At 39.7% G+C, this 18,934-nt stretch overlaps 1 protein-coding gene across 1 annotated transcript in view; it reads right to left on the bottom strand.

Moving 5' to 3' along the window:
* PLCD4 (phospholipase C delta 4) overlaps positions 1–18,934 on the bottom strand; it is a 204,425-nt gene that overhangs the window by 62,084 nt on the left and 123,407 nt on the right. Inside the window, exon 12 of the mRNA XM_069982245.1 lies at positions 13,105–13,221. Coding sequence (XP_069838346.1) covers positions 13,105–13,221 — 117 coding nt within the window. The remainder of the gene's footprint in view (positions 1–13,104; positions 13,222–18,934) is intronic.

Here is an 18,934-nt window from a genome sequence, read left to right on the forward strand (position 1 = left end):
GCAGTATTATAGTAGTATATTCCTGTATATAGGAGCAGTATTATAGTAGTTATATTCCTGTATATAGGGAGCAGTATTATAGTAGTTATATCCTATATATAGGAGCAGTATTATAGTAGTATATTCCTGTATATAGGAGCAGTATTATAGTAGTATATTCCTGTATATAGGAGCAGTATTATAGTAGTATATCCCTGTATATAGGAGCAGTATTTATAGTAGTTATATTCCTGTATATAGGAGCAGTATTATAGTAGTATATTCCTGTATATAGGGGGCAGTATTATAGTTGTTATATTACTGTATATAGGAGCAGTATTATAGTAGTATATCCCTGTATATAGGAGCAGTATTATAGTAGTTATATCCCTGTATATAGGAGCAGTATTATAGTAGTTATATCCCTGTATATAGGAGCAGTATTATAGTAGTATATCCCTGTATATAGGAGCAGTATTATAGTAGTATATTCCTGTATATAGGAGCAATATTATAGTAGTATATCCCTGTATATAGGAGCAGTATTATAGTAGTATATTCCTGTATATAGGAGCAGTATTATAGTAGTTATATTCCTGTATATAGGGGGCAGTATTATAGTAGTATATTCCTGTATATAGGAGCAGTATTATAGTAGTATAGTCCTGTATATAGGAGCAGTATTATAGTAGTATATTCCTGTATATAGGAGCAGTATTATAGTAGTATAGTCCTGTATATAGGAGCAGTATTATAGTAGTATATTCCTGTATATAGGGGCAGTATTATAGTAGTATATTCCTGTATATAGGAGCAGTATTATAGTAGTATATCCCTGTATATAGGAGCAGTATTATAGTAGTTATATTCCTGTATATAGGAGCAGTATTATAGTAGTATATTCCTGTATATAGGAGCAGTATTATAGGAGTTATACTCCTGTATATAGGAGCAGTATTATAGTAGTTATATCCCTGTATATAGGAGCAGTATTATAGTAGTATATTCCTGTATATAGGGGCAGTATTATAGTAGTTATATCCCTGTATATAGGAGCAGTATTATAGTAGTATATCCCTGTATATAGGAGCAGTATTATAGTAGTATATTCCTGTATATAGGAGCAGTATTATAGTAGTTATATCCCTGTATATAGGAGCAGTATTATAGTAGTTATATTCCTGTATATAGGAGCAGTATTATAGTAGTATATCCCTGTATATAGGAGCAGTATTATAGTAGTATATTCCTGTATATAGGAGCAGTATTATAGTAGTATATCCCTGTATATAGGAGCAGTATTATAGTAGTTATATCCCTGTATATAGGAGCAGTATTATAGTAGTTATATCCCTGTATATAGCAGTATTATAGTAGTATATTCCTGTATATAGGAGCAGTATTATAGTAGTATATTCCTGTATATAGGAGCAGTATTATAGTAGTTATATTCCTGTATATAGGAGCAGTATTATAGTAGTATATTCCTGTATATAGGAGCAGTATTATAGTAGTTATATCCTGTATATAGGAGCAGTATTATAGTAGTATATTCCTGTATATAGGAGCAGTATTATAGTAGTATATTCCTGTATATAGGAGCAGTATTATAGTAGTATATCCCTGTATATAGGAGCAGTATTTATAGTAGTTATATTCCTGTATATAGGAGCAGTATTATAGTAGTATATTCCTGTATATAGGAGCAGTATTATAGTAGTATATTCCTGTATATAGGGGGCAGTATTATAGTTGTTATATTACTGTATATAGGAGCAGTATTATAGTAGTATATCCCTGTATATAGGAGCAGTATTATAGTAGTTATATCCCTGTATATAGGAGCAGTATTATAGTAGTTATATCCCTGTATATAGGAGCAGTATTATAGTAGTATATTCCTGTATATAGGAGCAGTATTATAGTAGTATATCCCTGTATATAGGAGCAGTATTATAGTAGTATATTCCTGTATATAGGAGCAGTATTATAGTAGTTATATTCCTGTATATAGGGGGCAGTATTATAGTAGTTATATTCCTGTATATAGGGGCAGTATTATAGTAGTTATATTCCTGTATATAGGAGCAGTATTATAGTAGTATATTCCTGTATATTGGAGCAGTATTATAGTAGTTATATTCCTGTATATAGGAGCAGTATTATAGTAGTATATTCCTGTATATAGGAGCAATATTATAGTAGTATATTCCTGTATATAGGAGCAGTATTATAGTAGTATATTCCTGTATATAGGGAGCAGTATTATAGTAGTTATATCCCTGTATATAGGGGCAGTATTATAGTAGTTATATTCCTGTATATAGGAGCAGTATTATAGTAGTTATATTCCTGTATATAGGAGCAGTATTATAGTAGTATATTCCTGTATATAGGAGCAGTATTATAGTAGTATATCCCTGTATATAGGAGCAGTATTATAGTAGTATGTTCCTGTATATAGGGAGCAGTATTATAGTAGTTATATCCCTGTATATAGGGGGCAGTATTATAGTAGTTATATTCCTGTATATAGGAGCAGTATTATAGTAGTTATATTCCTGTATATAGGGAGCAGTATTATAGTAGTATATTCCTGTATATAGGGAGCAGTATTATAGTAGTATATTCCTGTATATAGGGGCAGTATTATAGTAGTATATTCCTGTATATAGGAGCAGTATTATAGTAGTATATTCCTGTATATAGGAGCAGTATTATAGTAGTATATCCCTGTATATAGGGAGCAGTATTATAGTAGTTATATCCCTGTATATAGGGGGCAGTATTATAGTAGTTATATTCCTGTATATAGGAGCAGTATTATAGTAGTTATATTCCTGTATATAGGGGGCAGTATTATAGTAGTTATATTCCTGTATATAGGAGCAGTATTATAGTAGTTATATCCCTGTATATAGGAGCAGTATTATAGTAGTATATCCCTGTATATAGGAACAGTATTATAGTAGTTATATTCCTGTATATAGGGAGCAGTATTATAGTAGTATATTCCTGTATATAGGGAGCAGTATTATAGTAGTATATTCCTGTATATAGGGGCAGTATTATAGTAGTATATTCCTGTATATAGGAGCAGTATTATAGTAGTATATTCCTGTATATAGGAGCAGTATTATAGTAGTATATCCCTGTATATAGGGAGCAGTATTATAGTAGTATATTCCTGTATATAGGAGCAGTATTATAGTAGTATATTCCTGTATATAGGTGCAGTATTATCAGGGGCGGGCTGGGCCGGGGGGCAGGGGGGCACATGCCCCCCAGGCCGCTCTTCCCCCAGTTGTCAGGGCCGCATGGCTGCTGACAGCTGGCTGGAGTCCTCAGTGCCCCGCCCCCCCTGCTTACAGCCCCGCCCTCTTCTGTCATATTTACCTGTGGCTGTGGATCCGGACTGTGATGGAAGCGGCCGCTGAAGCCCCGCCCCCCATGACGTTAAGCCCCGCCTCCTTTATGGCCATTATGCTTTCCTATAAGCCTATGAGGCTTATGGTAAAAAGCAAACTGCTGTAGGCAGTATCTTCCTCCGGCCACCAGAGGCCGCTCTCTCCTCCCAGCTGGTTCTCCTGTGTCTGGGCTAGAAGAGCCTGAAGACAGAGAAGATGGTGTCTGCAGGAAGCCAGGTACCTACACAGCAGGACATAGGGCAGGGGGAGGGGACCAAGGCCCTCCAGATGTTGCAGAACTACTACTCCCATCATACCTGGGCAGCCATAGGCTGTCCATGCATGATGGGAGTTTTAGTTTTGCAACAGCTGAAGAGCCAAGGTTCCCTATCCCTGACATAGAGGATACATATATACAGGAGGATACATATATACAGGAGGATACATATATACAGGAGGATACATATATACAGGAGGAGACATATATACAGGAGGAGACATATATACAGGAGGAGACATACAGAGGAGTATATAGAGGATACATATATACAGGAGGATACATACAGAGGAGTATATAGAGGATACATATATACAGGAGGAGACATATATACAGGGGTACATGGAGGATACATATATACAAGAGGAGACATATATACAGGGGTACATGGAGGATACATATATACAAGAGGAGACATACAGAGGAGACATATATACAGGGGTACATGGAGGATACATATATACAAGAGGAGACATACAGAGGAATTAGGGCTGGGTGAGTAAACAAATTAATTCGCCCAGAAGGTTAGAATCGATTCGATTTTTTGTGAAAATCTTAAATTAAATTTTCACAAAAAAATCATTGCAGGCGGAGCAGCATGGATTGTCGGGTTGGCGGCCGGCCAAGAGGTGCAGGTCAAGCGGGCAGCGCGGAGGTGAGGTGCATGGCGGGCTTATGGCGGTGTGTGGAGTGTCGGGCTGGAGGTGAGGTGCAGGGCGGTCGGGCAGTCCGCCTAATAGAGCCGCGACTGACCTGCCTGAGCTATACATATCACGTCCTGCTCCCCTCCCGGCCACACGTGCAGGTCCCCGGTCTCTGGAGCAGGTGATATCATCACTACAGTCCCTGCGGCCTCCTTCAAAGACCGGGGACCTGCATGTGTGGCGGGGAGGGGAACTTGTGTGCCAGGGTGAGAGGAAGAGGAGGAGGGCTATGTGCACTCCTGCCCCAATCACCCCCAGCTGCCCCAGTCCCCCTCAATCACCCCCAGTCTGCCCCAGTCCCCCTCCGTCATCCCCAGTCCCCCTTCAGTCACCCCCAGTTTGCCCCATACACCCCCAGCTCTCCCAGTCACCCCCAGCTCCCCCAGTTTGCCCCATACACCCCTCATCTTTACCTGTACTACTACAGCCCACATCTGTACCTGTACTACTACTACTAATACCCCCCTCATCTATACCTGTACTACTACTACACCCCTCATCAGTATTACTAATACCCCCCTCATCTATACCTGTACTACTACTAATCCCCCTCATCTGTATTACTAATACACCCCATATCTGTACCTGTACTACTACACCCTTCATCTTTACCTGTACTACTACACCCCTCATCTATACCTGTACTACCATACCTCTCATCTATACCTGTACTACTACTACACCCCTCATCTTTACCTGTACTACTACAGCCCACATCTATACCTGTACTACTACTACACCCCCATCTATACCTGTACTACTACACCCCTCATCTTTACCTGTACTACTACAGCCCTCATCTATACCTGTACTACTACTACACCCCCATCTATACCTGTACTACTACACCCTTCATCTTTACCTGTACTACTACACCCCTCATCTATACCTGTACTACTACTAATCCCCTCATCTGTATTACTAATACACCCCATATCTGTACCTGTACTACCATACCTCTCATCTGTACCTGTACTACTACTACTACACCCCTCATCTATACCTGTACTACCATACCCCTCATCTGTACCTGTACTACTACTACTACACCCCTCATCTATACCTGTACTACCATACCCCTCATCTTTACCTGTACTACTACTAATCCCCTCATCTGTATTACTAATACCCCCCATATCTATACCTGTACTACTACACCCCTCATCTTTACCTGTACTACTACACCCCTTATTCACTATACCTGTACTACTACTACACCCTACCTAGATGGAGGCACCAGTGGTATGGTGGTATAAGTAACTATGTGGTGATAATATTTGTTACTTATATAATGGTAATAGATGATGTGGCTTTGGGGTCATAGAGCGCAGTTATGGGCGTGGCTATGTCCCTCTTTCCCCGCAGCAAAAGTTGGGGGGTATGCATATATACAGGAGTACATAGAGAAGACATATATACAGAAGTATATAGATGATACATACAGTATATACAGTAGTACATAGAGGAGACATATATACAGCAGTACATAGATGATACATATATACAGGAGTACATAGAGGATACATCATATATCCTCTATGTACTCCTATATATATGCATCCTCTATGTACTGCTGTATATATGTCTGCTCTGTACTGCTGTATATATGTCTCCTCCATGTACTGCTGTATATATGTCTCCTCTATGTACTCCTGTATATATGCATCCTCTATGTACTGCTGTATATATGTCTCCTCTGTACTGCTGTATATATGTCTCCTCTATGTACTGCTGTATATATGTCTCCTCTATGTACTCCTGTATATATGCATCCTCTATGTACTGCTGTATATATGTCTCCTCTGTACTGCTGTATATATGTCTCCTCTATGTACTGCTGTATATATGTCTCCTCTATGTACTCCTGTATATATGCATCCTCTATGTACTGCTGTATATATGTCTCCTCTGTACTGCTGTATATATGTCTCCTCTATGTACTGCTGTATATATGTCTCCTCTATGTACTCCTGTATATATGCATCCTCTATGTACTGCTGTGTAGGTCTCCTCCTGTGTGTGTATAATATATATATATATATATATATATATATATATATACACATATACATATATATGTTTATTTACACTGATCCAAATTTTCCTGCATTGCATATTCCCTCGTGAATATATATACACACGCACACACAGGAGGAGACCTACACAGCAGTACATAGAGGATACATATATACAGCAGTACATAGAGGATACATATATACAGGAGGAGACATACACAGCAGTACATAGAGGATACATATATACAGGAGTAGACATACACAGCAGTACATAGAGGGGACATATATACAGGAGGAGACATATACAGGAGTACATAGAGGATACATATATACAGGAGTACATAGAGGATACATATAAGTATGTGTGTTTGTTGTTTTGTTTATTATTATTTTTACTAATGGGAGGTGCACACACGAGGGGGGTGTTCTAAAAAGAGGAATGCCTATACCCACAGGACCACAGAAGTGATATAAACTATTGTAAAAAAAATACAGAAACCCCAGCTTTCCCAGCATCTTGTATTTGTAGTCAGTATAATGGAGGTCACCCAGCTTTCTCACCATCCTATACTCAGTATGATGGAGGTCACCCAGCTTTCCCAGCATCTTATAGTCAGTAGGATGGAGGTCACCCAGCTTTCCCAGCATCTTGTATTTGTAGTCAGTATAATGGAGGTCACCCAGCTTTCTCACCATCCTATACTCAGTATGATGGAGGTCACCCAGCTTTCCCAGCATCTTATAGTCAGTAGGATGGAGGTCACCCAGCTTTCCAGCATCTTATACTCAGTTTGATGAAGGTCAACCAGCTTTCCAGCATCATATACTCAGTACGATAGAGGTCACCCAGCATTCCTAGCATCTGTCTATGGGTACGTTCCGTGTCATCGCTGAGCCGCCCCATAGACTTATACAGGAAAGTGACTTCTGATCCCTTCACAGGGCACAGTAGGATATTTGGTCACAAATGACGAAGATGTTATAGGTAAGGGCCAGAGTGGTCCTTAAAGGATGGGCCGCCAGCCTGCTACTTATGGGCCAGTGCTGTGTGCTTGCCCCCCGGGCTAAAATTTGCCAGCCAGCCCCTGAGTATTATAGTAGTTATACTCCTGTATATAGGAGCAGTATTATAGTAGTTATATTCCTGTATATAGGAGCAGTATTATAGTAGTATATTCCTGTATATAGGAGCAGTATTATAGTAGTTATATTCCTGTATATAGGAGCAGTATTATAGTAGTTATATTCCTGTATATAGGAGCAGTATTATAGTAGTTATATCCCTGTATATAGGAGCAGTATTATAGTAGTTATATCCCTGTATATAGGAGCAGTATTATAGTAGTTATATTCCTGTATATAGGAGCAGTATTATAGTAGTTATATTCCTGTATATAGGAGCAGTATTATAGTAGTTATATCTCTGTATATAGGAGCAGTATTATAGTAGTATATTCCTGTATATAGGGGCAGTATTATAGTAGTTATATCTCTGTATATAGGAGCAGTATTATAGTAGTATATCCCTGTATATAGGAGCAGTATTATAGTAGTATATTCCTGTATATAGGAGCAGTATTATAGTAGTTATACTCCTGTATATAGGAGCAGTATTATAGTAGTTATATTCCTGTATATAGGAGCAGTATTATAGTAGTATATTCCTGTATATAGGAGCAGTATTATAGTAGTATATCCCCGTATATAGGAGCAGTATTATAGTAGTATATTCCTGTATATAGGAGCAGTATTATAGTAGTATATTCCTGTATATAGGAGCAGTATTATAGTAGTATATTCCCGTATATAGGGGCAGTATTATAGTAGTATATCCCTGTATATAGGAGCAGTATTATAGTAGTATATTCCTGTATATAGGGAGCAGTATTATAGTAGTATATCCCTGTATATAGGAGCAGTATTATAGTAGTATATCCCTGTATATAGGAGCAGTATTATAGTAGTTATATTCCTGTATATAGGAGCAGTATTATAGTAGTTATATTCCTGTATATAGGAGCAGTATTATAGTAGTTATATCCCTGTATATAGGGGGCAGTATTATAGTAGTTATATTCCTGTATATAGGAGCAGTATTATAGTAGTATATCCCTGTATATAGGAGCAGTATTATAGTAGTTATATCCCTGTATATAGGAGCAGTATTATAGTAGTTATGTTCCTGTATATAGGGAGCAGTATTATAGTAGTATATCCCTGTATATAGGAGCAGTATTATAGTAGTATATTCCTGTATATAGGAGCAGTATTATAGTAGTATATTCCTGTATATAGGAGCAGTATTATAGTAGTATATTCCTGTATATAGGAGCAGTATTATAGTAGTTATGTTCCTGTATATAGGGAGCAGTATTATAGTAGTATATCCCTGTATATTGGAGCAGTATTATAGTAGTATATTCCTGTATATAGGAGCAGTATTATAGTAGTATATTCCTGTATATAGGAGCAGTATTATAGTAGTTATATTCCTGTATATAGGAGCAGTATTATAGTAGTTATATTCCTGTATATAGGAGCAGTATTATAGTAGTATATCCCTGTATATAGGGAGCAGTATTATAGTAGTTATATCCCTGTATATAGGAGCAGTATTATAGTAGTTATATCCCTGTATATAGGAGCAGTATTATAGTAGTATATTCCTGTATATAGGAGCAGTATTATAGTAGTTATATTCCTGTATATAGGAGCAGTATTATAGTAGTTATATTCCTGTATATAGGAGCAGTATTATAGTAGTTATATTCCTGTATATAGGAGCAGTATTATAGTAGTTATATTCCTATATATAGGAGCAGTATTATAGTAGTATGTCCCTGTATATAGGGGGCAGTATTATAGTAGTTATATCCCTGTATATAGAAGCAGTATTATAGTAGTATATTCCTGTATATAGGGGCAGTATTATAGTAGTATGTCCCTGTATATAGGAGCAGTATTATAGTAGTTATATCCCTGTATATAGGAGCAGTATTATAGTAGTTATATCCCTGTATATAGGAGCAGTATTATAGTAGTATATTCCTGTATATAGGAGCAGTATTATAGTAGTTATATTCCTGTATATAGGGGCAGTATTATAGTAGTCTATTGCTGTATATAGCAGCAGTATTATAGTAGTATTTTCCTGTATATAGGAGCAGTATTATAGTAGTATATTCCTGTATATAGGAGCAGTATTATAGTAGTATATTCCTGTATATAGGAGCAGTATTATAGTAGTATATTCCTGTATATAGGAGCAGTATTATAGTAGTATATTCCTGTATATAGGAGCAGTATTATAGTAGTATATTCCTGTATATAGGAGCAGTATTATAGTAGTATATTCCTGTATATAGGGGCAGTATTATAGTAGTATATCCCTGTATATAGGAGCAGTATTATAGTAGTATATTCCTGTATATAGGGGCAGTATTATAGCAGTATATTACTGTATATAGGAGCTGTATTATAGTAGTATATTCCTGTATATAGGAGCAGTATTATAGTAGTTATATCCCTGTATATAGGAGCAGTATTATAGTAGTTATATCCCTGTATATAGGGGCAGTATTATAGTAGTTATATTCCTGTATAGGAGCAGTATTATAGTAGTTAAATTTCTGTATATAGGAGCAGTATTATAGTAGTATATTCCTGTATACAGGAGCAGTATATAGTAGTATATTCCTGTATATAGGAGCAGTATTATAGTAGTTATATTCCTGTATATAGGGGCAGTATTATAGTAGTATATCCCTGTATATAGGAGCAGTATTATAGTAGTATATCCCTGTATATAGGAGCAGTATTATAGTAGTTATATTCCTGTATATAGGGGCAGTATTATAGTAGTTATATTCCTGTATATAGGGGCAGTATTATAGCAGTATATTCCTGTATATAGGGGCAATATTATAGTAGTTATATTACTGTATATAGGGGCAGTATTATAGTATTTATATTCCTGTATATAGGGGCAGTATTATAGTAGTATATTCCTGTATATAGGAGCAGTATTATAGTAGTATATCCCTGTATATAGGAGCAGTATTATAGTAGTATATTCCTGTATATAGGAGCATTATTATAGTAGTTATATTCCTGTATATAGGGGCAGTATTATAGTAGTTATATCCCTGTATATAGGAGCAGTATTATAGTAGTTATATTCCTGTATATAGGAGCAGTATTATAGTAGTATATCCCTGTATATAGGAGCAGTACTATAGTAGTATATTCCTGTATATAGGAGCAGTATTATAGTAGTTATATTCCTGTATATAGGAGCAGTATTATAGTAGTATATTCCTGTATATAGGGGGCAGTATTATAGTAGTTATATCCCTGTATATAGGGGGCAGTATTATAGTAGTTATATTCCTGTATATAGGAGCAGTATTATAGTAGTTATATCCCTGTATATAGGAGCAGTATTATAGTAGTATATCCCTGTATATAGGAGCAGTATTATAGTAGTTATATTCCTGTATATAGGGGCAGTATTATAGTAGTATATCCCTGTATATAGGGGCAGTATTATAGTAGTATATTCCTGTATATAGGGGCAGTATTATAGTAGTTATATTCCTGTATATAGGAGCAGTATTATAGTAGTATATCCCTGTATATAGGAGCATTATTATAGTAGTTATATTCCTGTATATAGGGGCAGTATTATAGTAGTTATATTCCTGTATATAGGAGCAGTATTATAGTAGTATATCCCTGTATATAGGAGGCAGTATTATAGTAGTTATATTCCTGTATATAGGAGCAGTATTATAGTAGTATATCCCTGTATATAGGAGCAGTATTATAGTAGTATATTCCTGTATATAGGAGCAGTATTATAGTAGTTATATTCCTGTATATAGGGGCAGTATTATAGTAGTATATCCCTGTATATAGGGGCAGTATTATAGTAGTATATTCCTGTATATAGGGGCAGTATTATAGTAGTTATATGTGCAATGGAGAAGAAGGAATCCGCACTCACCGGTCAGTAGAAAAGGAAGGTTTAATAATCCAAACACCAGAGGCTGAGGCTGGGAGGGGGAAGGTCTTACGCAGGTGAGCTCCTAACAGCAACAATTGTTTCTCGCCTGCTCGGCGCTTCGTCTGGCTGTGAGCAACGTCAGAGGAAGGGGGAGGTACAATATACACGGGATACAGGTGCACAACACAAGGCAAATTATAAACACCGTAAACGTGAAAAAAGAAATATAAACAATATTTACAAAAGTGTATTCATATCGTTACGTTCATTAAGGCCACATGGGCCCGTAGCATCTAACTTAAGAATCCACTGAGTTTCCCGTTTTAACAGGAGTTTGAGCCTGTCTGAACCATCTGTGGTGGGATTAACCCTCTCCAGGCCGAAGAATTGTAGGAGCTTAACATTAGACTGGTGCACAGTCCTAACGTGCTCAATAAGGCGGGGGACTCCTTTGCCCGTGCGCACAGAATATAGGTGCTCTTTAAACCGCGTCCACAGATGGTTCAGACAGGCTCTAACTCCTGTTAAAACGGGAAACTCAGTGGATTCTTAAGTTAGATGCTACGGGCCCATGTGGCCTTAATGAACGTAACGATATGAATACACTTTTGTAAATATTGTTTATATTTCTTTTTTCACGTTTACGGTGTTTATAATTTGCCTTGTGTTGTGCACCTGTATCCCGTGTATATTGTACCTCCCCCTTCCTCTGACGTTGCTCACAGCCAGACGAAGCGCCGAGCAGGCGAGAAACAATTGTTGCTGTTAGGAGCTCACCTGCGTAAGACCTTCCCCCTCCCAGCCTCAGCCTCTGGTGTTTGGATTATTAAACCTTCCTTTTCTACTGACCGGTGAGTGCGGATTCCTTCTTCTCCATTGCATATTTATACTCATCTTCTCAGTCTCCAGCACCCCGGCATACAAAGTTTATCCTACACTTACTGCTTACTGCATTTAACTGCCCTCGGTTCCATTCAAGTGGAGTTATCAGCTGGTGCCGTCTGAATCCTTCTCACCCTACTATTATAGTAGTTATATTCCTGTATATAGGGAGCAGTATTATAGTAGTTATATCCCTGTATATAGGAGCAGTATTATAGTAGTTATATCCCTGTATATATGAGCAGTATTGTAGTAGTTATATTCCTGTATATAGGAGCAGTATTATAGTAGTATATTCCTGTATATAGGAGCAGTATTATAGTAGTATATTCCTGTATATAGGAGCAGTATTATAGTAGTTATATTCCTGTATATAGGGAGCAGTATTATAGTAGTATATCCCTGTATATAGGAGCAGTATTATAGTAGTTATATTCCTGTATATAGGAGCATTATTATAGTAGTTATATTCCTGTATATAGGGGCAGTATTATAGTAGTTATATTCCTGTATATAGGAGCAGTATTATAGTAGTTATATCCCTGTATATAGGAGCAGTATTATAGTAGTATATCCCTGTATATAGGAGCAGTATTATAGTAGTTATATTCCTGTATATAGGGGCAGTATTATAGTAGTATATCCCTGTATATAGGAGCAGTATTATAGTAGTATATTCCTGTATATAGGGGCAGTATTATAGTAGTTATATTCCTGTATATAGGAGCAGTATTATAGTAGTATATTCCTGTATATAGGAGCAGTATTGTAGTATGTGATGTAAGTTTGCATACAAAATCTTAGTAGACTATGGAACCTGGTTATAATACTTTACCCATTTGACATCCCACATTCCACATGTCTTTGGGGTTGTAATTGGAGGAGTCTGTCCGTAGACCCGTAGGATATACTCGTGTCAGTCCCCAGGCATTGTGTTGGACAAATTCATTCCCTAGGAGAAAAAAAACAAAAGTGAAAGACTGAAACTTTAATAGAAATGATAGATTTAGGTCAGGAGATAAGGGTCCATAAGGAGCAGTTTGGGTCCAGTAATACCCTGTATTATAGAGCTGACACATCTAATGTATAGCAGCCTCTCAGGCCTAATGAAAGGAGACACACACACACACATTATATATATATATATATATATATATATATATATATATATATATATATATATATATATAGAGCTGGAATTATTACACACCGATAATTCGTTTTTCATGAGTCCATCATGACAGCACCACCTGGAGATTGATCCCCATAGGTCCTAATAGGAACAGGAAGCACAAGAGGTTAAAAAGGGCCCCACCCCTCCACCTCCTCAGTGGTTTACAGATTACTACCAACATAGCACAACATAAATATACATTGCGGGCGGGTAATAAACGGGTGCTGTCATGATGGACTCACGAAAAACGAATTATCGGTGAGTAATAATTCCAGCTTTTCAGATCGTCCCTCATGACAGCACCACCTGGAGACATACCAGATAATCCATTTAGGGTGGGACCACAGCCTGTAACACTTTGCGTCCGAACGTCATGTCCTGAGACGCTGTCACATTCAGCTTGTATTGTCTGTAGAACGTATGAGGTGATGACCAGGTTGCCGCTCTACAGATCTGCTCTAATGAAGCTGCCAGAGACTGCCCTGGTGGAATGGGCTCTAAGTTTCTCCGGAACCTGTTTACCTGATGACCTATTACCTTATTGTAGGCTTCTGTTATCGCAGACTTCATCCATCTTGCTATTGAGGCTTTGGAAGCCTTCTTACCTTTATTTGGCCCTTGGAATTGTAATAGTAGGTTGGAATCCTTTCTCCATTCTCTTGTAGCCTCTAGGTAAGTAATGACCGTCCTGCGGACGTCTAAGAATGAAAATTACCTTCTTTGTCGTTATTTGGTGGATCACAGAAAGGTGGTAGCACAATATCTTGGGATCTGTGGAAATTCGTTACCACCTTGGGAAGAAAAGACGGATTTAATTTAAGGATGATTTTATCGTCTAAGATGGTCAGGTAAGGGTCTTCCACGGACAACGCCTGGATTTCACAGACTCTTCTTGCTGAGGTAATCGCAATCAAAAATACTGTTTTAAGAGTCAAAAATCTCATTGATAGCTTGTCAATGGGTTCAAAAGGATTTTGGGTTAAGGCTTGTAGAACCAAAGTAAGGTCCCAAGGAGGAGTAAGATTAGTGATTTTTGGCTTCAATCGGGAAATAGCTCGAAAAAAATCTCTTAACCCACTTGTGTTCGGAGATGGGGGAATCGAAAAAACATCCCAGTGCGGATACCTGTACCTTTAGGGTACTGAGGGCTAGTCCCTTATCCAAGCCATCTTGCAAAAATTCTAGTACTTGGGGAATGTCTGGGTTAAGAGGATCTGGAGGAGACTCACCACACCAAGTACAGACTTTTTTCCAGTATTTAAGATAAATAGTGGAGGTTACATCTTTTTTACTTCTCAGCATAGTATCTATGACTTTAGTGGAGAGACCCTTGCGGGCTAAGAAGGACTTTTCAGTAGCCACGCTGCCAGATGGAGTTGTTCTAATCCCTGATGACGCAGAGGGCCTTGGGTCAGAAGGTCGTGCGTCTGAGGAAGGATGATGGGATCCTCTACTGACAGACGTCTTAGGAGGCAGAACCAGCTCCTTCTCGGCCAAACTGGGGCTATGAAGATGACTCGCGTTTGGCCTGTTAGGATTTTGTGAAGGGCCTTCCCCAGTAGAGGGAAGGGAGGGAATGCATAAGCTAGGTGAAAGTCCCAGTTCTGGGCTAGAGCGTTCTGGATTGTCCTGTGGATTTAATGAAAAGAATCTTTTTACCTTTTTTGTTTCTCTTTGACGCAAAAAGGTCTATCTCTGGGGTGCCCCATTTTACTGTGAGGTTTAGAAATACTGCCTGACTGAGTCTCCATTCCCCTGGTAGCATTCGTTGGCGACTGAGGTAATCCGCCACGACATTGCTTGAGCCCTTTAGATGGACTGCTGTTAGGGACTGTAGATGTAGTTCCGCCCAGATGAAGATCTTTTCTGCTAGTCTTTGCAAAAGAGAGTGGCGTGTCCCTCCTTGATGGTTTAGAAACGCCACTGCTGTCGCATTGTCCGAATACACTTTGACGTGATGTCGGTGGAGTTGATGTTCTGCTTGTCTTAATGCTTCGTATGTTGCTCTTAGTTCTCGATAATTGGAGGAACATAGACTTATCCTCTCCGACCATTGCCCCTGTAGGTACCGGCCTCCTATGTGGGCGCCCCAGCCCTGTTGACTGGCATCCGTGGTTAATGCTGTCACCCGGGGAGGAAACCAGAGAAGACCTTTGGTTAGGCTCTTTTGGTTTACCCACCATTTTAGTGATGCCTTTACTTGACTGGATACTGTCATTTCCGTATCAAGGGAAGACTGAAGCTGATTCCATGATTTTAGGATCTGGGACTGCAATGTCCGAGAGTGACTTTGACATCAAGGCACTGCCGGGATGCAAGATGTCATTGATCCCAGGATAGACATTGCCTCTCGTATGGTCATCACTTTTTTCTTGGAGAACTTCCTGAATTTTTCTAGAAGCGTGTTTACCTTTTCTTGAGGAAGAAATGTTGTCTGAAGTTCTGTATCCAGAAGCATGCCTAGGAACTTCTTTCTGTGAGACGGATGTAAGTCTGATTTTTGGAGGTTTATGATCCATCCTAGCTCCTGAAGGCAAGATATGGTTATTGCAATATTTGACTCTAGAAGATCTTTTGACTGAGCCACCAACAGTAGGTCATCTAGATATGGAATAATTGTCACATTTTGTAGTCTGAGATAAGCTACTACTTGACCATAACTTTTGTAAATATGCGTGGTGCTGACGCTATTCCAAATGGTAGGGCTTTGAACTGAAAATGGTGAGTAATGTGGTTGTGAACTATTGCGAATCTCAGATATTTCTGATGTTTTTCGTATATGGGTATATGAAAATAAGCGTCTTTGAGGTCTATCGTGGCTAACCAGGCATCCTTAGAAATTAGGGGATGGCTGTTTTGAGTGTTTCCATTTTAAATCTTTTATACACTATTACCTGGTTTAGAGGTTTTAGGTTTATTATTGTTCTATAGATTTCTGGACCAGAAACAATCTGGAATAGTGGCCCTGACCTTGTTGGTCCGGAGGTACCTCGATAATTGCATCTAATGTAATAAGTTCCGACACACCTTGCCACAGACGCTCATTTAAGGTGTCTGACATTATTTAAGTGGTACAATATTTTTGAGGAGGGGGGTCTGAAAATTCTATTTTAAACCCGTTTTCTAAAGATGACAGAATGAAAGGGTTTTTTGTTATGTTCTCCCATTGATGATAGAACTGGGAGAGTCTGCCCCCCACCGGAAGGCTGCTATTGCTTCTTATCTGAGGATTTAGGGTTGAGGAGGAACTCTCTCCCTTTTCCACCCTTGGGATAGCTCCACCTCCCAGTTTTGCCTTTACCTCTATAGGATTTAGAGGGATACTGCTTGAAGGAACGAAAATTTTGTTTACCTTTTGCAGCTTTTTCCTTGGGGAAGTCCTTCTTTTTGTCGGCTGCTTGCTCTAGAATGGTGTCGAGCACGGAGCCGAACAGCATGGAACCTTCAAAGGGAATGGCACACAGTTTACTCTTAGATGTACTATCCCCATCCCAGTTTTTTAGCCACAGGGCCCTCCTGGCTGCCGTAGTCACGGCCGCAGATTTAGCTGCAAAACGAACTGATTCGGCTGAGATATCTACTAGGTAAGCAGTGGCCAGTTTAAGCATAGGGATGGACTCCAAGATCTTTTCTGGAGGAGTCTTCTTCTCTAAGTGGCTTTCCAACTCCTGGAGCCAGATAAACAGAGATCTGGCTACAGTGGTAGCGGCAATATTTGGATTGATCGCAGAGGACGTGGAAGTCCATGCTCTGCGCAACAGTCCATCTATTTTCCTGTCCATAGGATCCCTTAACTGTGAGGCATCCTCGAAAGGAAGAGAAATTTTCTTCACCATCTTGGAGACCTGTACGTCTACTTTTGGAGACTCAGACCATAACTTAGTTTCCTCCTCGTCAAAGGGGAACCTGGCTCTATATTCCTTTGCAATTTGCAATTTCTTCTCTGGCTCCTGCCATTCGTCTATAACTAAACCTTTTACATTTTCATGCACAGGAAATACTTGTCTTTTTTTCGGTTTGAGACCACCAAACATTTCGTCCTGTTTATTAGAGGGTTCTCTATCCATTGTGCTCCTTACAGCGATGTCAGTGTCTTCAGCCGAAAAGTAGAAGTATTTTTTAGTATCTTGCACCGCATTCTCTATAGTGGTTCTATATCCTCAGCCTCATTTTCCTCAGATTTATCCCCAGTAGATAAAGCCTCTACCTCCGAATCAGAGTCAGCAATAACCATGCGCCTCTTTTTAGGTGGCGGTTGAGGGGAAGGAGGCTTATTTTTAGTTAAGGCAGCAGACACCGAGGCTTTAACCTCTTCGGTGATAGCTTTACGGAGTTCATCCATAACTGAGGTGGACTCCTGCCGCAATATTCTGGCTGTACAGGACTTACATAGTTGTTTTCCATAACCCTCTGGCAGCCTGCCATTGCATATACTGCATCTCTTGGATTTAGGCTTCTTAGCGGTCCCCTTGTCTCCCTAGAGAGAGAAGGAGAGCTACTACCAGAATGTTTGTAACCAAGTATAGTAAGTGAGCCCCTGGCTCAGCTACTTACTGGGTTCGCTGAGAGGCCTGCTCCACAGATTCAGAGCGGGGAGCGTCCATGATACAAAGAGAAAGACATGCAGCCTCTGGCTTACCTTAAATAAGCAGCAGACCTCAGATCAGCTGGGATCTTGGCGCCAAAACGGCCCCAGCACCTGCCCTCCGGCATCCCCATTGCGGCAGCGTTCCAGTGGACGGCGACATTTTGGAGGTGGAGCTTCCGGTCCCAGGGTACCCCGCGCGACGCAGCGTAATGGCGTGGGACGCCCCGCGCGCCGGCAGGAAACCAGGGAAACCACACTCATGGGACCGAGGCCTGGCACACAGCTCCATGCTGCTTCCCCGCTGCTTAAACTCATTAAGCGCGGCAGCGGGGCAACGATGGACCAGGAGGCACAGACCTGATGTCGCGTGACCCGGTGCGAGCACCCGAAGAGGAGGGGAAAATCAGGTCGCCTTCGCCCACCTGGCCGAAAAACACTGATCCCGCGCCAGCCCCAGGACCAGGAGAAAGAGGTAAATCTCTCTGTGCTTGTGTCCTGTAGGAACAGGAATCCACTGAGGAGGTGGAGGGGAGGGGCCCTTTTTTAACCTCTTCCTGCTTCCTGTTCCTATTAGGACTAATGGGGATCAATCGCCAGGTGGTGCTGTCATGAGGGACGCTCTGCATATATATATTATTATATATATATATATATATACACACAGGGACGGCCTTTGGGGTGTGCGAGCTGTGGGCTTGCACAGGGCGCCTCACTCCCAGCCAGCTAGGGGGCGCTCCGGCAGAGAGCTGCACAGCACATCTAACTACAAATAGAAGTTAGATGTGCTGTGTTTCTGCCAGAGGACACTACAGAGATGCTGCTGCTGCCTGGATTCCCGCCATCACCTCCTCCCTATTGGCCGCTGCAGGTGACATATAACTCCGCACGGCCTCTGTGTCCTGT

Source organism: Dendropsophus ebraccatus, chromosome 9 (assembly GCF_027789765.1).
Source record: "Dendropsophus ebraccatus isolate aDenEbr1 chromosome 9, aDenEbr1.pat, whole genome shotgun sequence".
Lineage (NCBI taxonomy): Eukaryota > Metazoa > Chordata > Amphibia > Anura > Hylidae > Dendropsophus > Dendropsophus ebraccatus.